Consider the following 22802-nt stretch of genomic DNA (forward strand, 5'->3'; position numbering starts at 1 on the left):
TTTAGGTCAGATTGGATTCTTTTCATTTGTCAATTTGCAGCTAAGTGAAGTCCTTAAATGAAAGCATGACATTATCTGTGTGACAATGATTTGATGCTATACCATGTTGTGCTGGAAATTAGTGTCTAAGATCCAAATGTTAATCACAGGGACCTCTATACATTGATGGCATAAATAGTATGTGTCTCTATAAAAAATCTATTGTGACTCATTTTCTTTAAAATAAGAATTTCCCTTTGCTATTTCAGTGAAGTGAATGACTGACCCAGGGTACTTTTCTTTTTGTGCTCTTTTCTGTTTAATTTCCCAGAAAACTGTTAGATCTGTTAGAGTTATTTCTACTCCTTCCTTCCATATGCAGAAAAGTAATTTTTTCACCATGACTAGGGAAAAAAAGTGTAAACTGTCTCTTTCTGGCCCCTATCTCACTGAAAGCATGATACTTCAAGACCCAGAAATATGTCATGACTATGATGATTTTTTGCAAAGTGATTTTATGCTTCATAGTACCAGTTCTCCAGAATGTTAAGAGCTACTTGAAAAAAATAGAGTTGTGTTCAGTAAGCTTAGGAAAAGATGAATGATTGCTTTCTATACATCAAGACTCAGTCTTCAGCTTTAATAGAGAAGTTGAAGTTTTTTCAAACTTGTCTACCAAATAGCTTATTTTCACAAAATAAATTGTGAAACTCACAATTTTGAGAGCAAACATAAATTTTATAAAATATTTAAATATTTAGGCCAGCATGAAAATATTCTCCAATAACTTAACTAGACTAGAAGCAAGGGGCATCTTCCAATCATTTTGGAATAATTACTGTTTCTCTTCTCAACAGTTGGTAACTACTAGAGAATCCTACCACTTTCAATGGTGAACACTATTCACTGGGCCTCCAATAAGAACTGAAGACCCTTTTTCCATTCCAGTTCCCATTATAGAATATCTAAATCCTATTTGCGTGGTTTCCACACCATCTTGAAGCTATAACTTTGGCCAATGAGAAATAAAGTTATCTTTACTGGATTCTTAGAAACTGTGTCTTCCCAATAACAGGATGAGTTGTGTGGAGAATGAGAACTATTGTGCAAGCATTACTTAAAGGCCTAGTAACTTAGCTGAGATGTTGGCTCTGACATCACTGAGCTTTGGAGGAAGGAAGCTTTGGATCAGAAACAGTTTATCCACATGGTGCTTATAAAGGAGGAAAATTAAACACAATCATATAAATATGAAAATATAAGACTTTCTTTACCTGCACTTGTATATATTTATAAAATTAATACCCACGAGCTACAGATGTCTTTCTATGCACTTAGAGTAAGCACTTAACTCATAGCACTACATTCACCACATATAATTACTATTAATCTGCAATTTTGCATTTGGGCAACAACTAAACTCTACCTTGTTCATATTATGTAGCTTCATTTAAACCTAGTATAATTCTAAAGCCAGAGCTATAGATACTATTATGCTACATTTGTATCTTCTGTCTATTGACTTGATTACAAGAATGTATATAACTTTGGGAGTCACTATAATCTTGGAAACCACTTTCATGCTTCTCACTCTACAGCTTTGCTGTCTTCTGTAACAAGTGAAAGAATGTGTACAGACTTGTAAGAAAATTAGACTCAAACATATTGTGTGTTCTCAGCAGCTTCTTAGAACACCGTGTGTAAACAGTTGATTCAACTTTACCCAGCACGGCAACCGCGTCTCCCCAGAGACCTATACAGAGATTTAAGTCACCCATTTAAATCCACTCTAGATCTCCATCAATGGATCTTTTGGAATTTTATAGATTCAAGCCTGAGAATATAACTAGTGGAGATAATTTAGAACAAAATTTGAATATATTCAATGTACCCACATTCACTTCATATGCCTTGCATGGATGGAATATGACATATACTGGCCTTGATAAAACTATACACTAAAAGAGAAGAATATTCATATATAACCAGTTAATCCTATAATGTGATAAAAATCAGATTAGTATATGGAGAATCTTAATTTGTTTGGATTGTTTTGGGGTGTCAGATCCAACGTGCTTAGGGCCTACTCTTAGATTTGCACTCAGTGGTCACTCCTGGCGGTGCTCAAGTGTGATGCCAGAGAGCAAACTTATGTCAGCCTCAAGGAAGAAGAGTGTCCTACACACTGTACTATTTCTTTGGCCCATGAACATCTTAATTTTTGATCAAGAAGAAAAATACTTAGTTTTTTTCAGATGGAAGACATGAAGAAAAGGGATTTTAGTTTGGATCTGATTTCTTTTTTAGGACTATAACTTCAAAGGGTGAATAGGTACAAGGCATTTAGGCGATGCCAGGGTGTTAAAATTTTGTTTGGACTTTATTTGCCATATCTAATGCAGTTTAAGTAGAAAGATGTGATTAGTGGCAAACAAAGGGGAGGAATCTTCATACAATCTGACTCTAACATATTGCAATAATGACATAGGATTAATCAAGAATGCATGCAAAATAACCCCAATAATTGACTTACATTGTGTTATATATAAATGTACTGACTGTAAGTAAAAATCCTGTCAGAAACTACATTGCTTCATAGACTAAACAAGTAGATATATTGTCAAAGATACTGAAAGTTCTTGATTTGATGGTTCTTTAAATTGGTACTATCATTGCTGTTCATGTTGCCGTCTTGTTTACTTGTACAGAATAAAATAATTAAAATATTAAGCTCTGATCGAGAAATGTGAGTAATAGAACAAAACATGAGATTATGAGAAAAAACACAAGAAATGGTTGACCGTAAGAGTGCAGTGTTCTAAACAGATTACTATGGTTTTAAAATTATGGAAGATAGAACCACTAGTAATATAGTACTATATACACTTGCAGATAAGCAAAATTTATCTACCACATGATAAGCTTCCCAAGCCCATTCATCAACAAACATACAAGCAAATGATCACTGTTTGTCTTGTGTGCAATTTCCTTGTCTCAGAACCTGTCACCTGAGACACAGTGATTCTGGTAGATGAGTTTTCCACTTCCTAGGAACTTACCCCACTTAAATTGGGATAAATTACTTATATGGATGATGGGAAGATGGAGATACCCTGAAAGAGAAGACTGTACAATCCATGTACCTCTGGATCTATGACACCTTTTATGATTGTACTCTTTGTGATTAAGATCAACCTTGGTTGCAATATTAATACAGATATTTTAAGGGGTAGAAGACTATTATTATGACTACTAATAATAGCAGTAAACACTTAAGAAATATTCACTGTATAACTTATACTTTACATGTGTTTTATCATCTTGTCTCAGTGATAAAACACTTTACATGTGTTTTATCATCAGAACCACTTGAAGTTGTTTGCCTACTCTTCAGAGGAGAAATCAAGGTCTAATAAAGTTAAGTGATTTGTTTTGGGTTATACAGCTGGGAAGTGATATGGCAAGTATTCACTCTAGTGATGTCAGTGTTTTCTGAAATAAAATTCTTTTTTCTTTAATGAATTATCTACTGTGCTATACTTGACCTTTACATGCTTTATTTATTTTACATTTTATCATCTATGAGGAATTTAGCTAGTGAAGAAAACTAAGGGTTATAGATAAAAAAAAATGATAGTGGCAGTGTTCAGACTCAAGAGGACCTAGCAACAAAGCCATATTTCTTCACCATGGCTTCCCTCTTGCAGTCTGCCCTAGGGCCACTGTAGGTGCTCAGCCACAGGTTTACAATCTAATGCCTTTAGAAAACCATTTGTTTTGTTGATCAGAATGTCCTTCAGGATTGTATTTGAAAAAATAATTTGGAACTAGGTTGATGAAATGTTTTAAAAAATAAACATTCTTAGATAAAATTAAAGGCTAATTTTGTAGATGTTTGAGAAAAATGGTGCTTTAGAGAGCAATTATGAAAGCAATTAAGAATTATACTATGAGATTAGATATTTGGACACTCCTCTGTGTTCAGGTTTTATTGAAATAGAAATACAGTCATTATAATTTAGTTGAATACCTTGAATATGCATGAAAAGAGATGAGAGGCACACATGGAAAAGAAAAGAATTGAAAGAGGAAAATATTCAAGTAATAATGCTACTGAATAAAACCATGTGAATAAAGTCCAATGATCTTATAATTCCTTTTAATGTTCAACAGCTACAGTTGTCCATAGTTCAGTATTTGAGGAATTAGATTGAAATAAGCTAAATAAGAATAATTTTATTTAAGGGCTAAATTATTGCATGAGAGGACTGCTGAAGCAATATTATTTACATATTTATCGTTATTTAGAAGAAATTTATCCTTCACTTATTTATCTATATATCAGTAATCAAATGTCTGCAGAGTAAACTGAGATTATAGTCTGATAACTTTTGGTGAGAGAAACTAGAAGACCCGGTTAACTTGTAACCCTTTGATACTTCAGAATTTGCTCTCAAACCAAGGGTGAGTGAAAGGATGGAAGGATGACTTTATTACCTTTTTCAGTACCTCAGGTTGTATTTTATAATGTAAAGAACCCTATCTGATGAAGGTGGATTACTGCCTATTAGTTTCAGATTCTTTTCTTTAGTAGTTGTCTAATGTTTACTATATTTACTTGGAAAATGTGACAAGACTATATAGGAAAAAGAAAAAGTGGGAAAGAAACTGGTTGTTTTTAAGATTCTATGCAAATTTTTAATTAATTTTCCCCTTTAATGAACTTAGATATTTCCCATAAGCCTTTAATTTGAAAGTGAAACCATAAGCCTTTAATTTGAAAGTGAAATACAAATCCCACGTTCTCATGCCTCTCTGGGATGGGAGTTTAAGGATTCTGGGTTTGAAAAAGATCTGTCACATGAAGTGCAACCAGATGTGTAGGACTTTGGGCACTCTGTTCCTCATCTCTGTGGATAATAACAACACCTTTGCTTTGATAAAATAATGAATTTTAATCTATCTATATACATATATGTATGTATATGTATATATATATATATATATATATATATTGCTGTCTATGCAGACATGGAGATCTCTGTTTTGGTTCAATGATGTAACTGTGGTCTTTCTGCTTTCCTGATCTTCTATTTCACTTTGCTACAATTCTTTATCAGAAATCTCAACTTCTGTGTTTCTCACCTGAGCCTAAGTCCTAGGACCCACAACTACTGACACCGCTATGGTCATGCGTGTCAAGGTTGAAACCCTCTTTCCCACAACTCTGTTCCAGCGCTCCACCTTGTTCACTCAGATGGTCACCACTAAAGAAATCTAGAAAGCAACAGCGTGGCTCCAGAAGCCAGTGCCCTACACTGTCCCCACAAACTTTACCTTAAGGTTTCCCCGGAGGAGCCCCTCCTCTTCCACAGGTTGACCAGGCTGCTGGACCTGCTGGTCGCCGAGGAAGACTTGCCGTCGCCCACGTGCATGCGCACCACAGTGGACGTGGTGAAGGCGCTGCGCACGTTCCGCTCTGGTTTGGCCAGGATGATGTACACCTTCGGCACAAACATGCAGCCTAGTGCCACTGTGGCACTGAGGCTGACCGAGAAACACATGGTGATGATTTTGTAGTTGCTTCCAAAGTAGATTGGCACAAAGGCTAGCCATATAATGCAGGTAGTATACATTGTGAAGGCGATATACTTGGCCTCGTTGAAGTTAGCTGGAACGTTTCTGGTCTTGAAAGCATAGAAGGTACAGCTCAAAATCAATAATCCATTGTAGCCAAGTGGAGTGACAACTCCTAGGTTGGTGGTATTACAAATCAGGTAGACTTCTCGAATACTTGGGTAGTCATGCATTATATCGGGGGGCTCCATTATAAAGAGGGCAACGATGATACCCAGTTGGATGCATATGAGAATGAAAGCAATAACCAGCTGGGCACAGGCACTCATGAATCTGGGTTTTTTGGTACAAATCTTCTTCTTGCTGCCAGCCAGGATCCTTGCAATACGATTGGTTTTGGTTACAAGAGCTGAATAGCTCATGGCTGGGGAGAGACCAATGCCAATTCTCTGAAGATAGCAGTAAATCTGTTTGGGCTTTGCAATGAGGCAGAAGGTACAAAGGTAGCCCAGGCAGATGCCAGCGAGGATAATGTAGCAGAGTTCCCTGCTAGAGGACTTGACTACTGGAGTATCACGGTAAATGATGAAGATTGCGGTGACAAACAAGGTCGCCAGCAGGCCAAGGCAGGCGAACACCACAGCAGCGATGGGCTCAGGGTCACCCCAGCGGAGATACTGGACTGGAATCAAATCACAGCCTGCAGACACAGACACATATGAAAGAGAAGGAAGAAACATTTCTTCGTGTTACTTTTGCTGAACAAACAGCTTATAAGCTTTTCCACTTTTCCCAAACTATCTTTTTAATTTCAGCATATTATACTATTTTCCCATTTATTTATTCATAAACATTAATATTACATTATCAGTACATACTCTTAACAGGAGATAGTCAATCCAGTTTGCTTCCCAAACCTGAGCACCACCAGGATTGATCCATAAGTGTGACCAGGAATAAGCCCTGAGCACTTTCAGGTGTGACCCCAAATTAAACAAGCAAACCATGAATACCTGTGATAAGGATTGTGAAGCGTCAATCCTTTTCCCACAATTGGAGAAACCATCTGACCCAGGAATTACAAATAATTTGTTGGTATGTTGGGAAACTCAGTATTTTCAGCAAACTGAGATGAATTGTGTGGTACAAACAATATGACATTGGAGACCTGGCAGCTGGTTGCAAAACAGTCACACTAAGTGTGACTTAAGATACTCGAGTTACACATACACTGAGAGGTCAACATGGTTGGTCTGTTATCTACTTTCGGCACATGATTCAATAAAATTAAATAAAAAAAGATACTTGAGTTAGTTCAAGTATGTAGAAGGTGATAAGTAGAGTTCTGGGTCAACAAGTCATCATTAGAAAAACTGTAGAATAAAAGAATAGCATGATTAGAATTTTTGTGTTTTACACATTCCTTTGGTTTATGTGTGAATTGTGGAGGACAACTCTGTGTCCAGATTTGAGAATTAGTCAAAGCAATATGGAAAAGTTCAGTGAATACAGAGGCAGGTGAAAGCAAGAAGGAAAACAAGCATTCACTCGTCCTTTTACCCACATAGCGAATAGTTAGGATTCTCAGAAAGTTATATTGTTCTGATGCTGTAGAAGAGAAGATACTGTTAAAAAGAGGGGGGTATTTTTTACAGGATAAGGACTTTAAAAGGAAGCAATAGTCTGTAGAGAAAGTACAAACTATGTTCAGAATATTCTCCACTAATGGTTTTCAGATTTTTATATCACTTATTTACACATCAGAAAAAAGTTGACAAAAATTTACACTATATAGTTACCTATCTCATTTTTTAGTTCATTTAAAATATGGTTTCTTAAAGCTAACATCACATTAAAATCACATAAAGATAATTTTATTATTATGTGACCTTGATCTCACTGCTAGAGTTTAAGATTAAGTTACTTGGGAATGCAGGCATAAAAGGTTAAGAACTATTGTTTTTGAAGGATAATTTGTGTAATTTATAATTAAGCACATAAATATATATGTATATATGTGTATGTGTGTATAATTAAGAAATTATATATGATGCACTAATGCCATTCCTAGTCATGTATCTTAAAGATAGAAAAAGACACCAATTCAAATATAAATTATACTCCTCTATTCATAGCAGAAATATTCACAATAGCTTAAATTTGGAACCAACATCAATGGCCCACTACAGATAACTGGAAAAAGAAGTTATGGTTTGTATACTCAGTGGGATTTTAATTTGTCACTAAAAATAAAATAAAATTGTGCTCATTGGAACAATATGCCTGAATAAATTCTTATGTGATTATACTAAACTAAGTGAAATTGCACACTTTTACTAAATATATTACTCAATATGAATTACTCAGGTCTAAAAATGGCAAGAAATAATAAAATGATCATTTAGAATCTGTGGAAACTATGATGGCTAACAGAGGTTAAGAAAGGAACGTGTTAAGGGGAATTTTCTTCAGGGTTAATTGGAATTTGTGGTGTATGAAAGGATGGAGAGAAGACCTCAGCTGTGTACATTTTGTTTTAATTTTATTTTGAAACAAGATTTCTCTTTCAGTACTGCAAAAACCCCTCAAGGCCTTAGTAACAAAATGTGATATTTATCAACAATCCAGGGTGAAATATACATTTATTAGATATTTTGCTTATTTGTTTCTTTGTCTTGGTGACACACCCAACTGATTCTCAGGACTTACTCCTGCCTGTGCTCAGGGATCACTCCTGGAAATACTCCAGGATCAAACCTAATTGGCCAGTGTAAAGCAAATACCTCACTGCCTATACTCTCTCCCTCTACCACAGTGTTCATGAGAATTATCTTTGGTTACAATCTTTAAGTAAATCAAATAAATTTACCTAATCATGTAGAAAATAGATACAATACATTAAACTGATGGAAATACCATAATAAAATTAACTTAGAAAATTAAATCTTAGGTCCTACCTGGTAACTGGTGGTTAATAGTAAGTTTAATTCAAAGAGTAAATTAATAGTAAAAATTATGTATGTGTTATGTATTAGAACATTGTCACTGTCACTGTCATCCTGTTGCTCATCGATTTGCTCAAGTGGGCACCACGTCTCCACTGTGAGACTTGTTACTGTTTTTTAGTATATCAAATACGCCACAGATAGCTTGCCAGGCTCTGCCGTGCAGGAGAGATACTCTTGGTAGCTTGCCGGGCTCTCCGAGAGGGGCAGAGGAATCTAATGCCCTAGCACTATCTCTCCAGCCATTGAAGGAAGAAATACAAATTCTGTAATGTGATAAAGTCAGGGTTGAATCATGATACAACACATCTGTCTCCTGAGCACAAGACCCTGAAAATTAGTGGGTGTGTCCCCCACATTGTCAGTCAACTTGACAAACATTATGCAAAAGTTTTAGAAATCATTTGAAATTTTATTTTCTATGTACAATTTCATATATTATATACATTGGACTCTGCACCAGAGGCTGTTTCCACCTCAGGGCGTCCCAGAGGGGGGCGGGTGTGAGCCCTCCCTGCCCCATGGGACATGCCCCAGCAGCCAACCGCCACCATGCTCCAGGACGCTTTCCACACACTTCAGCTCAGACTTACGCATGAGTGAACATATTCCTGGACTGTGCAGCCTGGAAGCGACCGAGAGACCCTCATCATCATAGAGGGAAATATATATATATATAATCTTATTATATATATATACATATATACCTCTCAGAGAGCCCAACAATCTACCAAGAGTATCCCGCCCACACGGCAGAGCATAGAAAGCTCCCTGTGGTGTATTCAGAATGCCCCAAACAATAACAATAACAGGTCTCATTCCCCTGATCCTGAAAGAGCCACCATCATTGAGAAAAACAAGTAAGGAGAGGCTGCTAAAATCTAAGGGCTGGGACAAATGAAGATGTTACTGGTGCCCACTCAAGTAAATAAATGAACAACAGGATGACAGTGATACAGTGATACAGTGATATACATTTTTAAGTTACTATAAATTTTAAGTACAATGTATGTACAAAAATATGTATGTGACTAACAGTTATATTGGCATAATTATCAAATCATAACTTCTTTAAATTCTCATAACTAGAATTTAAGACTAGCTCATCTTAGTTTTCTGCTCTATGTCTTATGAGTATAACTCTTCAGAATTACATATATGTATGTATATATGTGTATATATATATATATCTTGTAGCACTGCACTGTCATCCTGTTGTTCATTGATTTGCTCAAGTGGGCACCAGTAATGTCTCTATTGCGAGACTTTTTGGCATATTGAATACGCCACGGGGAGACTCTTGCCAGACTCTGCTGTGCAAGCGGGATACTCTCGGTAGCTTGCTGGGCTCTTTGAGAGGGATGGAGGAATCGAGCCCGGGTCAGCCTTGTGCAAGGCAAATGCCCTACCCACTGTGCTATGCTTCAGTAAATATATATATATATATATACACACATACATATATATGTGTGTATATATTTACTTATATATGTGTGCATATATATACATATATATAAATATATATACATATATATAAATAATATATATATATATATATATATATATATGTTTTTGGTTTTTTGGGTCTCACCAGGCAATGCACAGGGATTACTCATGGCTTTGCATTCAGGATTTACTCCTGTAGGTACTTGGGAGACAATATGGAATACTGGAAATAAAACCTGGATCAGCCTCGTGCAAGGCAAATGTCCTACTTGCTGTACTATCACTTCAGTCCCTTCAGAATTATTTTAAGAGCAAAAAAATTTTCTTAAAAATTTTAATTTCTATCAAATGTTTTTAAGATAAACTCTAAATATTAGTTAACAAAGAAGACTACAGTTCTTGTAAAGCATTTTAAAATTTAAATATTTTAAATATTAAAAAATATATTTTTTTCTTTTGGGGTCATGCCTGGCAATGCACAGCAGTTACTTCTGGCTCTGCACTCAGGAATTAACAGTTGCAGTGCTCAAGGGACCATATAGGATGCTGGGAATTGAACCTGGGTCGGCTGTGTGAAAGGAAAACGCCCTACTCACTGTGTTATTGCTCCAGCCCCATAAAATAAAATTTTAAAAAATATTTAAAAAAATTTTAGTAGTGATGTAAAAAAAGCAAAAAATCATTTTACCCCCTATATCTGGCCTATCTTTTTCTTCAAGAGTCTGCATTTCAGATAAATACTACTGGTATTTATACTATTGAGTTTAATAGGATTTCTTAGACAGTCTGGGATTTTCAAATGCTGAACATTTGAAAACTTTTTCCATAGGAAGACAAAGCTACCCATGGCATATTCGATATGCCAAAAACAGTCTCCATTGTGAGATGTATTACCGGTTTTGGCATATCAAATATGCCACAGGTAGCTTGCCAGGCTCTGTTGTGCGGGTGGGGTACTCTTGGTAGCTTGCTGGGCTCTCCGAGAGGGATGAAGGAATCAAACCCAGATCAACCGCATACAAGGCAAATGCCCTATCCACTGTGCTTAATGTCGTGAATCATAAATAGAAGCATATATCATTGCTAATCACATGTATATAAATTGTTCACAGTTTTTGACATTCACATTTACAGATGCTGCAGTTTGCATGATAAAATTCAACCTCTGAGACTAGTATTAACGTACTAAAAAGCATTTTATATTTAAAGTCATGTTTTATATTAAAACTCATTTTTCTCCTATGGTTTGCTCATATTTACAAATGTATATTTTGTAGTGACTATTTTACAGGAAAATATATAAATCAGTCATTTCTCTATTACTCTTTAATAATTTTACAGCACTACATGACAATCAAATTTACTACCTACCCAAGTTAATTTTATAGGGTCCTTGCTCCTGTGCTAGGTCATGAACTATTAATGTTCATAATAATTTAGTGAAACTAAATTTGCTATGTGGAGTGTGAAGCAAGTAAATGCTATAAGCTCGTCCACTGAAGAAATAAATATATTTATTTGAAAGGCTTTGATTTTGTTCTAGTTTTTAGTGCTGTTCAGCTAAATGTAATTCTTTTTACCTAAATATAATTAACTCCCTAGTTACTAAATGTTTTGAATATTATAACATTTATTACTATTTTTACACTGACATTATTGAACTCTTCATATGTATCCATTAAAATAATGTGTGAAACAATGAGATATATGAGTTGAACTATTAACTATGAACTATGAGATATATTATGATATATATGTATATATATCTGTTGGACAGAATGTGCAAAAGTCATGTGTTTAATGTATATGATTATTTTCACAATGTTATTAATATTTATGCATTCAAATGAGTATATTCTTAATTTAAAGTGAACCTTTCAGAAGGCTTTATGGCTATTTTAATGAGGTTGTCACTGCAAAAAATATTTTTGTAGCTATATTCTTAGAATAGCAAAATAATCTTAGTAGATTATTATATCACTAAATATTATCATTTATAAGATCACATAGTTGTCAATGATGGATAGGCTTCACAATCATTTGAAAAGCCTACTAAATGCAATTTACAGTTAAAGAGGACAATATGAAATTATATATGTTAACTTGAGGCTGAGATTAAAAACTAGTAAATTTTGCTTTGATATTACACTGAATTTTAACTTTTTATTAGGTTTTATTTATTAGATCTTATTTTAATTCTTTACCTCTGATACACAAGGGAAAGCAAACTGAATATGTACCCTCTATTTTTGCATTTTCTTTGTTTTTCATTTTGGGCCCACAACCAGCAGAGATCATGGAAGGTATCCATGATCTACTTAGTGAGACCACTTAGTAGGAAAGAGGGTTGTGACTAATCCACATGGGGTGAGCAGGATTAGTTGTGCCACAAGTATTTGAAACATTATTCTGACATAAATTAATGTTCCCTTCTGAGATATTGTATTTGTTCAAACTCTTCAGCAAAAGATTCTAATACTGACCCAAATATTGCTTCACAGAAAACAAATTATTAATTTTGTGTTCCTAAAGTTTTCTAGTTCCCTCTCGGAGAGCCTGGCAAGCTACTAAGAGTATCCTGCCCACACAGCAGAGCTTGGCAAGCTACCCATGATGTATTCGATATGCCAAAAACAATAACAACAGTTCTCACGATGGAGACATTACTGGAACAATGATGACAGTACTACAGTGCTACAGAAAGTTTTCTAGTATCCTTTTTTGTCATTGTTGCTGTTTGTTTGCTATTGTTAAGAATTGCCATTAGATACACACAGTTGAAGGGAACCAGAATCAATAGAGGGGACATTCCTAATTTTGTCATAATGAAGACTCAGAGGCATCCATTCATTATCAGAACCAGTCTATTTCTTGGTTTATGCATAGACCATATAGACCAGGAAATTATATACATGCACAAAATCTACATATATTTTGAACAAAAATTTTTAATTATATATATAATTAAAAAAATTTTTTAGATTTTGTTTTCTTCAGAAGGAGGCACACTCAAAAGCACTCCTGGTTCTGGGGACACTCCTGGACATACTCCAGAACCATGTGATTCCAAGGATTGAATCTGAATCTCTTGCATTCAAAGGTTATACTTAGCCCTTTGAGCTTTCTCTCTGACTGGTTTTTAGATTTTATAGATTTTCAGATTAAAACTAATTCATTCCTATATCTAAACTTAGGGCCAAGCTTTTATATAACTTTTATCTTCGTTCACTACTAATTGTATTTTACATAGAAGGTTAAAATTGTATGCAAAGATTTATTTCCTAATTAAATCGAATCACTCAACAGCCCTGCAGAGTGCTAAGGGGAATGAATGATGGACACAGGTGCACATTTGTAGGCAATAGCTCTGAGAAATATGACTTTCTGTCAGACTGCAGATGAATATGAGCTCAAATACAATGTAGAAATTTAAATACTAAAATGTGCCAACTTGAATGTGGGGCTCTATTTTTGCTCTTCCCTATTCCTCTCTACTAGCTTACTACTCCATTATTTCCATTTTTCAAGGTCCTTTTTGAGGATATTTTTTCTGATTCTCAGCTCTTGAATGAGAGCTCTTCCCTGTGAACAAACAGCTCCTGGATCTCTGCCTGTCACAGTACTTACACAAACTTTTGTGCTCACATTAGCGCAACTGTTATTTTCAGAATGAGTTTTCTTGTCTTTTCATATGGCAGACCATTTAACTTAATTTTATTCCTAGTGCCACGCGCAAAATTCCTCAGCTAGTAGGCAGATGATCAGGAAAGGAAAGCATAAGTCCATTTATAAAAAAAGAAAAATTGGGGTGTCAGGAGATATCATTTTATTTCCATCTTGAAAACACAGACAGTTCCTGTTATTCTGAGACTTCACTCAATCTTTAGTTTTCCCGTTACTCTAGTGAGTGCTTTAAGATGGAGAAATCCAGCCATCTTGCCAAGAGAGAAAAGGCCCAGCTCACAACAAATCAGAAAGGACGACAAGCACCCAGTCTTCCCAGGTGGGGCCAATCTACTGCCTGAAATCTCCGGGGTATTCTGAGAACAAGTTGGGCCAAATCCCCTCAAACCATCTCCACCAGAATACTGAGCAGGCCCCGCCCACACCTGCCCTCTTGCCCGCAGAGAAATGGCCCCGCTCTGCAACTGCTCTCCAACAGAACATGATGCCATGGAACCTTCCCAGGTAGACTGGTCCAGGCTGGGAACTTTAGGGGCTTCTCGGAATGGGGGCAGGAATATTCTCTTTGTACCTGAAGGCACAGCATTCCCCGCCTAACACCCTCAGACATGGAAACAGCCCAGCTCTGTAACTGACCCTCATCAAACAGCCAAGCCACCAAATTGCTTAAGGTGTATAACACCTGGACTGTGCAGCCACATGTGCAGCCGTGAAACATCTCCACATTTCACAGCACTGTCAGCCCAGCAGGGTCACAGTCAGTCTGAAGGGGAAGTTGCACAGAAGATACACCAAGCTCAATGCGCCCAAACAGTGACACAGACGGCTTCTCTCACACTAACCAGCACAGTCAATACCATTGTGAGGTATAACAATGATCACAAATTGGCTCTTGTTTACCTACATTTTGATAAGTCCATTTACCTTTGTGTTGTAACAAATAATATAAAGTAACTTTGTGCCTGAAAGGGGGCAGGCTGCTGTGGTGGGTGGGAAACTGTTGACATTGCTGGAGAGAGAGTCACAATGGTGGTAGGATTGGTTTTGAATATTTAATTCCTGAAAGAACTGTAGTACAAACAACTTGTAAAATCACAGTATTATAATTAAATTTTTAAGATGAAACAAAATGGAGAAGTCCTGTCAAAAAATACGTGAAATTAAAAACTGATTATCTAAAAAGTGTCAATGAAACATATCCTGAGACCTGGGTTTCTAAAATACTTAAAACTACTCTGTTTTTTACTTTAATAAACAGTAAAGTTATCACTATAAAAATAGTAGATTCTCAATAAAATTTTAGTATCATAATTTGAGCTATAATGAATTATATGGTTTTACAATTATTTTCTATTTATTTTATGCTAATTCCTTGATTTGTCAGACTCTTCAGGGTGCATTTCCTCTGTAGTCAAAATTGTTTCTAGCAATTATTTTGAATACTAAAAATCATTTTACCCTATAACTTCTCCTTTATCCAAATGTTCAAAGATGTTTTGATTCCATGACTCAGAGTTTTTGCACCCACACAGTATTCCTTCTTCTGTGTTCCTTCAGACCCAGTTTAATGTTTCTCCTGAGACATACCAGCACTGATTTAAGGCTGGCTATAAAAATTGTATGCTTGCTTTACAGTGGAGTTTTTCTCCTATTTCTTTTCTGAGACTTACTTGTCCTTGAATTTCAACCACTTAATATTATAAGTATTTCTCAGTTGATCTACAGCTCAATATTTAAGTAAATAAATTCTCATATTTATTATAAAAAATATGGGAGAATTCCCTACACATATAATTAAAATACTTATGGGGAAAGATGGGCTGGAGCACAGCGGTAGGGCGTTTGCCTTGCACTCGACTGACACGGGTTTGATTCCTCTACCCCTCTCGGAGAGCCCGGCAAGTTACTGAGAGTATCTCGCCTGCACGACAGAGCCTGGCAAGCTACCCGTGGCATATTCAACATGCCAAAAACAGTAACAAACAAGTCTCACAATGGAGATGTTACTGGTGCCTGCTTGAGCAAATCGATGAGCAACGGGATGACAATGACAGTGATGAGGAAATATAATATCATGTTAATTAGATTTTTTAAATTACTCACCTAGCACAAGAAGACTGTTGCCCTTACATCCTAACTCAGTGCACATTAATGAGAGCCTACTCACTTCAGGACCCTGAGTTTGCTCTATGATGATATAAAGGCAACAATTTCTTGCTTTAGAGCACTGAGTTGGTCAAGAATCACAATTTAGGCTTTGTGATTCTATTCCTCCAGGACCTGTACTGGATCATGTACACTTGTTGCCTTTTTACTACCCACAACATTCTGTGTGGGTAGGTACCATTACCTCATGCATTTGTAGCTAAGAAGATGAGTTTGTGTAAGAATAGAACTTAAGGTCACTTAAAGCTAAGGGGTTCACAGAAGAAATATAGCTATTAAAAATATAAGAAAAATCTCCAACACAGAAAGTAGATATGCGAGGAATAATTCTCAGTATAGTGATATGGTATCAGAAAAGAATGATAAAATTCTGGGAATAACTTCTGAGTCATATGGGAAAAGTATAATATTTATGGGGAAAATAATTATACTTTACTGCCTACATCTCAAGGATTAGTGTAAGGACTATAATATGCACTTAAAGAGCACCATGATATTTATAAAGTGATTATAAAAAGAATAACTGTTGAGGAAATATGAGATAATAAATAGGAGCATAACTCCATCACCTTTGATCCCAGAATACAGAAAAAGGGCATAGAGGAAAAGAAATTGAGGAGCATAGCAAGAAAAAGGTACAGAAGAAAGAGAGACAGAGGTGAAGGGCCTCAGGTACATTGGGGTACAACTATATAGCTGAAGCACAGAGTCAGCAACACTGAAAGCAGAAGACAGAAACCACAGCAACCAAACTTTAAAATGTGCCTGTCCAAAGCCTATATAGTTGCTTCTTACAGGAAACACACCTAGGGTCACTGGCTACACACAGGGTCAAAGCAAAAGGATGGAAAACAGTCATATAAGCTGGGATGGCCATATTTATACAAGATGAAAAGAATTGACTCTAAATGAAATAAGGAGGAATAGACTACTAATTGGGTAAGGGAACAGCAGACCAAGAAGTACAAACTCTAATCACCATCAGTTCACCAAGTGTAGGGGTAACAAAGTTTATAAGGCTTTTACTCATAAATTTAAAGACACACATGGGTAGAAATGCATTAGTAGAGTAAGAATTTAGCACTCCTCTCTTAACCTGGACAGTTCAACTACACAGAACATCGGTCAATACATAAGATGCCTAAATGAGGAATTAGAAGAGCTGGGGGTGATAGAGATATACAGGGCCTTCAACCTCAATAACTAGTACCCTTTCTTTTACATGCACATGGAAAATTTCTTAGAATAGATCACATATTAGAACATAGATCAAATTCAGAAACATAAAAATAATACCAAGCATCACTGCACGTAAGAAACTAAAGCTGTATGTATATCTGCACCCTACACAAAAATCAATTCAAAGTGGATCAAAAATCTTGACATATGAGCAGAAACTATAAAGTACATTGAGGAAAATATTGGCAGACACGTCAAGATTTGGACCTCAAATGATCCTTTGTGATCTGATACCACTGGCAAAAGGTAACGGAATAAAAAATGAACAAATTTGACTACTTAAAGTTGAAAAGCTTCTGCATGACAAACAAACAAACAAAAAGCACAGGCTAAAACACAGGACCGGAGGATTGGTCCACAGTTGGAAGGCTGCCTAAAGTGCTGGGGGTTGGGGGGAAGGCAGTGGGATAGAGAAGGGACCACTATGCCAATGATAGTCGGAAATGTTATCTCCTGATAAGAATCGTGTGCTGAAAGTAGGTAAAGGAGCAAACATGATAATCTCTCAGTACCTGTATTGCAAACCGTAATGTTCAAAAGGAGACCGAAAAGAAAAAAGAAAAGTGCCATAATAGACAGGCTTGGGGTGTTGGTCGAGGAAGGGAAACTCAGGACACTGGTGATGGGAAATATGCACTGGGTAAGGGACAGGTGTTGGAATCTCAAATGACTGAAACCTAACCATGAACAAACAGCTTTGTAACTGTGTATCTCATGGTGATTTAATTAAAAACAAAAACATAAAACAAAATGAATCAAAGAAATTGAGTTCAGACCAGAATTCATAAAGTAAACTAAGGAAAACTTTGTCATAAAACACCAATATTTGGATCTCAAATGTGTTATCAATTCCATTGAGACAGGAAACAGAACAAAAATAAACTCACAGGACTATATCAATATGAAGAATTCCTGCATGGGAATGTAACATGGCTAAAAGAAGATGCTGAATTTAATGGGATAAAATATTTTAACTTAATAAATCAGATAGACATCTAATATCCAAGATGTATAAATAATTCACAAAGATGAACAAAAAAATTGAAAGCTCTGTCATAAAATTCAGGGAGGAAATAAACAGATACTTCATTGAAGAATATAGCATAATACCAATAGACACATGAATCATCATTTATCATCAAGGGAATTCAAATCAATATGATGTAGATATCATCTCATACCAGTGATAAAGGCATGTATCAAAAAACCTGGACAAATGTGTTGAAAGGGAAGTGGAGAAAAGAAACGCCTGTACAAAACAGTATAGAGTCATCTCACAAAAATAAGAATTAAGTTACATGAACCAGCACTTCCACTTCTGGGTATGTACTCCAAAGACGCAAAAATATTCATTCCAAAAGACAGATACACACTATTCACTGCAGCACTTACCAGTAGAGTTTAGGTTTATAATCAACTGAGGGTCCAACAACAAATGAGGGCTAATGAGTTTGTGCTGTGTCTGTGCAACAAAATCCTATGCAACTTCAAGGAAGAATGAAGCCATGCAATTCACTGCAACGTGGATAGACCCAGAGGATATAATGTGGGGCAAAGTAGGTCAGGAAAAACAAAATACACATCAGATGAACGTATCTATCTGTTGTATATAGAATTACAGAGTTAGGGCAAGCAAGGGATCAAGTGCAGTCTACCTGGGACCTGGCTGTAGAATGAAGATGAGAAGGAAAGGAACTGGAGAGAAGAGGAAATGGATGGAAGGTGGCAGTGGCCGGTGCCAGGGGCTTCAGACTTATGGTGGTGAGGGGTGTGACTTAACTATATATCTGAATCCCAACTGAAAGCATGGGATCCAAACTACAATAATCAGACTTTTAAAGATGCCTGTCAAGAAGATAGGCGGGGGATGGGAAGGTAAGCCAGTTGTTGGCAGAGGGAAACTGGCACTGTTGATGGGGTAGGTGTTGAAAATTGTGTGCCTGTCTATAAATAATTTTGTAAGTTACGGTTCCAAAATAAAAAATAAATTAAAAAAGTACGTGCCTGTGAAGGATGCAGGCTAAGGGGTGGGGGTGGGAGTGGGGGAGGAAAGCGGGAACACTGGCAAAGGGAGGCTGACACTGGTGTGTAGTATGCCCGAAACTCAGCATGAATGACCTTGTAAGTCATTCTTAATGTCATGCTGTCTTAATACAAATTTTAAAAAGAGTAAAAAGAATAAAATAGAAACTTTTATAAATTTTCAAACAATAGTGACTCAACATCTGCTAAATTGCCTATGTGCTTTGTCAGATTATCCTGTGTTCTTATTTGTTTGGGAGTCATACCTGGCAGTACTCAGGTCTGACTTCCTGCTTTCTGCTCAGAGGTCACTCTTGCTGGGGACGATACAGGGAACAGGGTATGGGGGATAGAACCTGGGTCAACTGTGTGCAAGGCCTTATCCATACTACCTCTCTGGTCCCGTATCCTGTGTTTTTGGGGAAATACAAGATTATTTTATCTTTATAATTGTATGTAAGCAGCCACAAGTAAACTGCATTATATTGTCCTAAATTTTAAGTATATGTTAGCACAAAAGATCTCTGAATTTTTTACTTGACTTAATGGGATTTTTTGAGAGGTGGCAAGAGAGGAGACATTATCTTCTTCATATTGCTGAAATAATATACTACTACTTTATGAAGCGTTTTCCAAGTGGGTTATCCTTTTGTTCCATCATTTATTTTTTCAGCAAATATTTATATTTATATTGTATTCTGGAGCTCTATATTAACAAAAATTGCAAATAAACACACACATCCCACCCAACCAAACCCTGCTCCCTGCTTTTTTATATTTCAGTTGATTTATTTGTATTATTCATAACTGAATTTTTAAATTTGAGTTATTTTGTGAGTCCAGATAATTGACAATATTATTTATTTTTTCCATAAATAAAATCCTGTTTTCGTGAACACAGTGCATTGTTTCCCTGATATCTATGCCATTGATTTCTGCTCTAATTTTCTCCCTTCTTTTCACTTATTAAGGGATTCATTTGTTGTTAATTTCTCAAGTTATGAGATTAGGTCATTGATTTGAATGTTTTCATTTTCCCTCATTTAGACTGTATTGCTATGAACTTTTCCATTGTACTGCTTTTTCTAAGTACTATAGGTTCTGATAATTTGTATCTTTATACCTTTTTTTTAAAGGAAACTTTGTGTTTGTTCTCTGATTTTCTCTTTAATCCAGTAGTTATTTAACAGTATGGTTTTCAATTTCCAAATGTTGGTTTGTTTCCCTATTTTTGTTTTATAATTGCTTTCTACCTGCATAGCACCTCTGTTCTGTAAAGATGCTTGCCATAATTTGTATTTTTGTAATTTTATGGACACTTAAATTGATCCTGGCATTTGATCTCTCCTTGAAAATGTTACATGTGCACTGGGTAAGCATACTGAGGGGGCTGCATGTACCTATCTGGCCCATTTCTATGAATCTTCAGTAAGGAGTCTTGTTTCTAAATCGGTGTTCTGTCTGGTTGGTCTGACAATGGTGATGTGTATTTCAAATCTCCCACTATTATTGTGTTGCTGCTGATGCATCTCCTCCGGTATATTAGCAGTTGCTTTAAAAACTTTGTTGCTCCTTTATTCGATTATATATTTTGATAAGAACAAATCCTCTTGCTAGATCTATCCCTGTCATTATGCTTTGTCAATTCCTATGTTTTGTTTGCTTTTTTAGCTTGAATGATACTTGACCAAGTGTAACTGCTCCTGTTTCCTTTTGTTGTTATTGTGTTTTGTTTTTAGCCTACCATTAGTCTGTATAACTATTTGTCAGCCTTTCATTTTGAGCTGATGCTAATCATGAAGGGTTAAGTGTATCTCTTGTAGGTAGAATAAAAGTTGGATTTTTGTATACTGTTCCATCCAACCATTCTATGCTTTCTTAGAGGAGATTTCAGTTCTATACTTTTAGAGAAATTATTGATATAAAAGAATTCCTTACCATTTTTTTCCTATGAGGATTTTCGCCATCTGACACTTTTTTTTTAATAGGAGGTTATTCGGTACTCCTTAGAGAGTGGCTTGGATGCATCAAATGTCTTCAACAGTTGTTTAAGAAATTTTAGAATTAAAATATAAGTGATGTCCTTGCAGGGCCGAGGATTCTTGTTCGCTGCTTCTTTTCATCCAGTATATTGAATGTATTTGCCTTACACATGGCCATTTTTTCATTCTCATTAGTTTCATTTGAGAATCTTGAAAGTGCGAGTTTGATATTGTTACTCATATTTGAGGTTGTGTTTCTCCCTTGCTTCTTTAAGAAGTCCATTTCTCTCTGTGATCATCAGAATTGTAATTGAAATGTGTCTTGATTTCTTTCCGTTTACAATTATTTTATTTGGCACTTTTTATGCCTCCTGGGTCAGTGCACATGTCATCCTACTTAGGATGGAGTAGGAAGAGCAGATAGTAGAAAAAAATAGTTATTTTTCTCAGTTAATTTTCTTTTGCTATCTGCTCTCCCAATTCCCAATTTTCTCTGAGAATTTTTATGATTTGGGTATTGTTTATCTTATATTATAATTTTTAAAAATTAAATTTTGTTTAATCTTTTAGATATGCATATTTATTATTTGTTTTTATTAATGTTACATACCTTGTTCTGCATTCACTAATTGATTTTTGGCCTTTGTCTTTATGTTGTTAAGTCCTACTGTATACTTTAATTCATTCAATTCTTTCAGTGAATTCTATAATTTTTCCATTAAAGAAAATTCTTGAATCTGTTTCATTGCTTTCCTCAGTTAATTCAACCTTGAAGTTGCTGATTTACTGAACGCTTCCCTGGATTTCTGTGTCCGTTTATTGATACGGCTGACTTCCTTCATTCCCCCCTTTCTTCTAAGCTGAGAGTTCACAGGGACTATCAGTAGAATTGAATTCCAGATTCTGTGAGCAGTGAGCCAGTGCTCCCATTCACAATATCCAGTATTTGCTTGGGTCTATGAGTCTACTGATTCTGGTAGCCAACAATGCTTAGTGATTTCCTAAATGCTTGCAAGATCAATATGATGTCTGTGGCTCTGAGTTTTGTGTGACTTGTTGGTGGTGAAGTATGTGTGGTGCCCACACCATACAGCTGCTTTAGCACCAAGGTTAATCTGGCCTGGTTCCAACCCGGGGTTCCCAGTTGTTGGTGTTTGGCAATTGCCTGGGCTTCAGAGTCCAAGAAGTCTGATCAGGCCAAGACTAGGGATTGCAAGGCTTGTGCGTATAGTCCTCACAGTTGAGGTGTTGATCTGTGAGGCTGTGGGGGTTACATTTGTCAGCATCTGTTTCTGGGCATCCGCTCTACCTGTTGTAAGTCCAAATTCACCTTAAGGGGTTTCTGCCAACTCTTTTGTCTCAGATATGACAACCTCTAGTTGATTTCTTACAGCTATGGCTAACAGCAGCCCCTGTTCATTGCCTGTTTTGTATGATGCTAACTTAGGTCTTTCTGAAGTGCAAGTATAGGCTCTGTGGTGCTCCAAAAGTTCAACAATTCTGGAGATTTTGCGTTGGGTGTTCTGCTAGGTAGGTGCTTAGTGTCTAGAATGTTCCCACTTTTGGAAAACTTTTGGTTCAGAGCTGACTGCCACGAGAAGCCTGTGAGTTTTCAGACAATTGGAGTGTGATCAGGGTGGGGCCTGTCTGACACCACTGAGGTGCTGTCAGCAAAGCTGCTTTCAGCGCTAAGGCTCACCTT

General features: G+C 36.2%; 1 protein-coding gene across 3 annotated transcripts in view; it reads right to left on the bottom strand.

Annotated features, from left to right (window-relative positions):
- The window catches only part of GRM5 (glutamate metabotropic receptor 5), a 583635-nt gene that overhangs the window by 66602 nt on the left and 494231 nt on the right, over positions 1-22802 (bottom strand). For all 3 annotated transcript variants that reach the window (XM_055123882.1, XM_055123880.1, XM_055123881.1), the window contains one exon: positions 5317-6256. In XM_055123882.1, coding sequence (XP_054979857.1) covers positions 5317-6256 — 940 coding nt within the window. The remainder of the gene's footprint in view (positions 1-5316; positions 6257-22802) is intronic.

Source organism: Sorex araneus, chromosome 1 (assembly GCF_027595985.1).
Source record: "Sorex araneus isolate mSorAra2 chromosome 1, mSorAra2.pri, whole genome shotgun sequence".
Classification (NCBI taxonomy): Eukaryota; Metazoa; Chordata; class Mammalia; order Eulipotyphla; family Soricidae; genus Sorex; species Sorex araneus.